We start from the raw sequence: 5,987 nt of genomic DNA on the forward strand, positions 1-5,987 counted from the left end.
TCATAAGAAACAACTATTTATGCAAGTGTAAGCTCGGGGTCGAGTTCTTTTCAAGCAGAGGAGACTGATGTAGGACGCTTAATCTGTGTTGGAGTCTATTTAGATTAGGAAATATAGATTAAGAAATAAATTCAATTTTAGAGTCAAATTAAATTAGGAAACAAAATCAATTTTGATTCATGATTTGTTTCCTCTATTATAAGGAGTATTTCCCAAAAGAGAATAATTTTTCATCAATAAAATTTCTCTTTTAATATTTCTTCGTGGATTCGAAGTTCTTCGTGGATTCGGAGATCGTTCTTTGTGGATTCAGAGAACACCATTAGTGGATTCCGAGGTTATCACTTTCGCGCTGAATTGAAATTTTGTTTTCTAATCTAATTTGACTCTAAAATTGAATTTATTTTCTAATCTATATTTCCTAATCTAAATAGACTCCAACTTAGATTAAGTGTCCTACATCAATTCTTGTTTTATTTAGATCACATAGGATTTCCAAATTAAGTTGATCCCACAAACATCTGATGGATCCATAAATGGCTATGATTTAATCCAAAATCTGACTTGTCGCCTCTCCTGGATGATATATATCCTTTATCGTTTCTTGAGTTAGATATACGATTAATTTCACTGTATATATATGCTAGATATAGTACCAGCGTCAACTTAGATGTAGGTACTGTTATTAGGAGAATGAATTGCCTGGCTTGACATTAATTAAACACATTAGGGTAAAAATGTTGAAAGCATGTCACACGTGCGTGTCACAACTTAGTCTCGACGCAGGTGATAGTTTCTCTAAAATTTGCACTTCGGTACCATAGAGTTGTCCTGACTTTTTAACTTCGATGCTACGAAGTACGAAGGTTATATTTGACACTTTGGCGCTCGTAATCTTCTTTTTAAGTCTAAACTTGCTCCAAAAGGCAACTTTACCCAACGTTAAGGTTAACTTTGTCACGTGACAGTTAAAACAAGGTGACAACTTTATGACACCGAAGTACAAATTATCCCAAAAAATTGTGATATTTTTGTGAAATTGATCCCTTCAGTGTGAAGATAATAGCACAAAGGCTGGAGCTTATCTCATCCTCTAAGCAATTATTGGGCGGGACACCCTTACGCATGTTCGAAGAGGCAATAATCACAAAATACGAGATTATACGCTAGTGCGGCAGGCACTAGAGATGTATATATACAGAGAAGAATTAGTTCCTGGTCGGGCCATCTATTCCTCTATAATAATGGGAGGATCCAAAATTCACTATTCATGTTACAGCAAATTTCTGTATCATTTATTATTGTAGCATAGACAGGAGGAGCGAAGATTCACTATGCAGGCTACAATAATTTACTGTAGTATTATTATTGTAGCACACGCAGGAACTGTACAGTTAAAATATTACTGTAACACTATTCTAATGGATACTGTAGCATTTAAAATATTACTGTAGCACTTACAAAAACTGTATTTAAATATAGAATTGTTGTAACGGAAATAAAAAATGATAGTCATGCTTTGCACGGGTGCCCACTGATTTTCATTGTATAGTAAAATCAGTAACATAAAACCTTTACCATAAGCAGCCATATCTGTACGGACTCTTTTTTTAGTTTAATGAGAAAAATCTGCTGCTGCTGCAGTTATTGGTCCTATGTAGTTTTCGACCAACCCGTTGGGAGCTGCTGCTCCCCGTCCACAAATCCCTGACCTGATGGCGGAACTCACTACCACCCTCCTATGATAAGATTTACACTGTACACCCCCCAAATATCACCCTGAATTAATACAGCATGAAGGAGGGCGCCAGTTACCATCCTCCTCTAAATAATTGGTTGGTCCAATTTTGTCCATGTGATGAACTATTGAACTGGGTCATTTATGTTTATATAAGTTGGTAGTCCCTTGTCAAGTTATCACTTAACCGAAAATAGCCTGTTAGCGATAGCCCTCTTCCAAAGTATGCAGCAAGAGCCTCCAAGCCCTAATCCCCTTGACCTCTCTCTCACCCTCTCCCCTTCCCATGACTTCTCATCCTCATCCTCATCCTCATCATCACCAACCTCAGCTACCAATGGTCGAGACACGAGATTGTTCCCTTGCCTCTTCTGCAACAAGAAGTTCCTCAAGTCTCAGGCCCTCGGCGGCCACCAGAATGCACACAAGAAGGAGAGGAGCATTGGACTGAACGCACATTTGCACTATACTTCTCCTTCGATGAACCATCAGTCTCCATTTGCAATTGCCTCCCACTCTCTGATGACGAGTTATCCCCCTGAGAGCTTTGGCTACGGCCCAGCAGCCCGATTCCGGGCCCATCAACCGGCCGTTGTGGGGCCCAATGTGGATTCCGCTGCTGCGGAAGCGACGACGGCGATTGATTGCCTTAACTGGCGGAGAGGTTCTTATTCTCATCAGAGAGACAGTCGTGAGGGGGGTGATAGTTGTTCTAACGGTGAAGACAGCGGTGACGTTGATCTCTCCTTGAGGCTTTAGTTGTGTGTACTTCGAATAGTTAGTAGCTATCAGATCTACTATTGTGTGTAGTAGTTCAGGTTGAGTTCTTGATTTAGTTTGGCTTGGAGTTTGAAGTGGTTGCTGCTTGATTGAGATTTAGGTTCGGGGTTTTGGGTTTTTGCTATTACTGATCATATTTACTTGATGCTATGATCATTGGAGGAATATTTATCTAATCTTGATGAGGATGTTCCAGAATTTTTTTTTATTGATTTATTGCTTCTTTGACAATAGAACTGAATTTTGGTGGCGTTTTCAATTGGTTGGCGGAAAGGACAGGCGCATGTGATTGAAATTTGGATTTTGTTTGGTGGTGGTGCGGGTAAAAATCATAGGTTTGTAATAATGTGATGGGTGTACGTACGGTTGTGAGGCTGTAACTTCATTGTTCCCCTTGTTTCTGTCTTTTAAATTCATGCTGTCTTGTTATTCTCTAGAAAGTCATGTACATGTTATGATGAAGATTTTGGGAACAGGAGATAGATTCCTACCAATCATTTGAGCTTTGAGTTTTGCTTGATAAATAAGTGTATAAATAACTGCTGCTTGCTAGCATTATATGTTTGGGCAATATATAATGATTCTGTGTTTGTCTGCATGTATTTATTCATGTCAAGTAAATAACGGTTGTAGTAGATTTCAATTGTTGTGGTCAAAACTTTAAAATAAAAAATCTACACAGGAATAGGTTTGGATATTGACTTCTTGCGAAGTAGGTTTAGATTGGAGCCTCATTTACCCTCATTCAAACCCTCTTCTCCTTTCCTTAGACAGCCCTTTCTCAGAGCTAGAAATCTGAGTTGCTGTCTTTGGTCTTCACCCAGATAAAGCCCCTGGTCCAGATGGATTCTCCATCCTATTCTATCAATCCTTTTGGGATGTCCTCAAACCTGACATCCAAGCTTTTTTTAAACATCTCTACTCAGACACATATATCTCACCTTATCCCCAAAACATCTTCCCCCACCCAGGCCTCAGAATTCAGACCCATATGTCTCCTCAACGGCCTTTTTAAAATCTTCACCAAAGTTTTAGCCAACAGGCTAAGCCATTTTCTCCTATCCTTAATTCACCCCACTCAATCGGCTTTCCAGCATGGCAAATCTACCATGGACTCCATCATTCTGGGACATGAGATGGTTCACCAATGCTTCTCCAATAAGATAAAAGCCTGTATCATTAAACTCGATTTTCACAAAGCTTTTGATTATGTGAGTTGGGACTTCCTTTTGTCCATCCTTCAGTGTAGAGGCTTTGGCCCCAAATGGTGTTTTTGGATCCACTCCATCCTGATATCGTCTACCTCGTCTGTTATGGTTAATAGATCCCCAACTAATCCTTTTCCCAGCCAGAGGGTGTTCGCGGGAAAAATTGCTTTCTTCATTGATTCCATCGGTTACAAAGATCCGGTCTTTTTTTTTTAAGATCCGGTTACAACGAGATCAAAAAAAGAAATAAAAATTACAACTTTCCTTGAACGAATCGCGAGCTCCTGTTTTGCGGTCACTCGCTTTTGTGGGTTCTTCGCCTGCGCCGGAGTTTATCCGTGGACTACCGCGTGATCTAGATCCGGTCGGATCTACACAGTATAACGGGTGTTATCTCACGAAGGAAATAACAGCCGGGGGGTACTATTTCACCAAGGAAATAGTAGCCTTCTCGGGATCAAAGGCCAAGCTTTGATCCGGAGGATAACTGCGTAGATCTTAGATCCGATCCCTCTCGAACTCCTGCCTTATTTGGCGTGGATGATCGCCAAGAACCAGATTTGGAAGTCCAAGTCTTCTAAGTTGAAAATCCGAGGGTGAGTTCTCAATCCGGCAGAGTTTCGGCTCCAAAAGTTCTAACCCCTCAAAAATGAACCATGCCCTCCTATTTATAGGCTCTCAGATCTGTGCCTTGGCACAGATCTGGGCCGGTCACCTAGAGGTGGCTCGGCCACCGAGCCACCTAGAGGTGGCTCGGTTTTGGCCGAGTCCTCCAGGTGTTGTGTCCGTTGTCTGGTTTTACGCTTCGTCTGAGTTTCGTCGCTGATCTGGACTCTGATATGGCAGTCTGGATCCCGATATGGCAGTAAATCCGCTTCGGTGTTCGAGTTTGAATCCGTTCTACAGTTGGATGACTCGTTGACTCGCCGAACCGTTAGCTTGATTCTGCACGCGAGTGGATCTATTCCGTTGCTTGTGTGCGATTCGTTAACCTCGTCGCCTCGTTAATCCGCTTCGTTGCGTGTCACTTAGCTTCGGTGTTGTGGACTGACGCTCGTGTTTAGATACGTCACCCGATGGTTCATCGGTTTGTGTCGAGCTGTGCTAAGGGACCTATAAGCAGTTTTATACGCCTACAGATACCTCCTCCAAAGTATTTTAGTCTCGTTCTTTTATAGAAGAGTCTGGAATACTTTGGATATGATTGTCCCAACCTTCAGTCGGTGTAGCGGGACCTTGGAATGGCTTCTGTTCTTGATTCCTTCAATCCTTCAGGCTATTCGGTGCTTTGTCGAATGTCTGTAAGGATTCCGGTGCTGCATTTATTGTCTGACCGTTGTCGGAATTTTGGACTTGAAGTCGATTCCTGGTTTTCTGATTTTTAGCTCGTATTTGTTGGTTCAACATAGAACTGACCATCGATTGTTGGCGTTGAGTCTTTATTTGCGACGCGTTGTCCGGCGTAGTGTTGTTGAGTTATCCTTAAGAATATTTTTTAGAAAAATATTCTCCAGGAACTTCCCAACCAAAAATAGGGAACAGTTTATACTCGTATACCTTATTGGAGTATTAAGAAGCAGTTTATACTCGTATATTTTTCGGAGTATTGATTCTTTTATTGCAACGCATTGATAGGCGTTGACCTAGGGTTACGCTTTGACCGGCGTTGACCCTAGGGTTTCGAACATCGTACGTTGACTTTTTGATCGTAACGCGTTGATTGGCGTTGACCTAGGGTTACGCGTTGACCGGCGTTGACCTTAGGGTTTTGAACGTTGTATGTTGACTTTTTGATCGCAACGCGTTGACTGGCGTTGACCTAGTGTTACGCGTTGACTGGCGTTGACCATAGGGTTCGAATGTCGTCGGATGCTCAAGTCACGAGACCAACTAATGAAGCTGATGTGTCAGTGACTCTCGTATTTATAGGATTTTTGGCAAACCCTCAGCCATCAACGGGTTTGATAAGCCTTTACCGACTACCGTTTGAGTCGGGCTAGCATGCGGATTGTCTAATCCGTTCCGCATGTGACGTTGTGCTAAGAGAGTTAACGCTCTTAGTGCTACGATATTGAATACGTAGACTTCGTCTTTCTCACGGGAATAGACTACCCGGCGACGCGTGTTAGGCGTTGACTTTAGGATTTTTGGCTAACCCCCAGCCTTCAACGGATTTGATTAGCCTTTACCGACTACCGTTTGAGTCGGGCTAGCATGCGGATTGTCTAAATCCGTTCCGCATGTAACGTTGTGCTAAGAGA

At 42.0% G+C, this 5,987-nt stretch overlaps 1 protein-coding gene across 1 annotated transcript; it reads left to right on the forward strand.

The window, feature by feature from the left end:
- On the forward strand, positions 1,964–2,497 carry LOC109847876 (zinc finger protein 7-like). Its single transcript, XM_020417110.1, has one exon. It carries the CDS (start codon positions 1,964–1,966, stop codon positions 2,495–2,497), a length of 534 nt encoding a protein of 177 aa, XP_020272699.1.

The sequence above is a fragment of the Asparagus officinalis genome, chromosome 7 (genome assembly GCF_001876935.1).
Source record: "Asparagus officinalis chromosome 7, Aspof.V1, whole genome shotgun sequence".
NCBI classification, from domain to species: domain Eukaryota; kingdom Viridiplantae; phylum Streptophyta; class Magnoliopsida; order Asparagales; family Asparagaceae; genus Asparagus; species Asparagus officinalis.

Coding starts and splice junctions, on each gene's coding strand:
- LOC109847876 (XM_020417110.1), top strand. CDS start 1,964: ATGCAGCAAGAGCCTCCAAGCCCTAATCCCCTTGACCTCTCTCTCACC.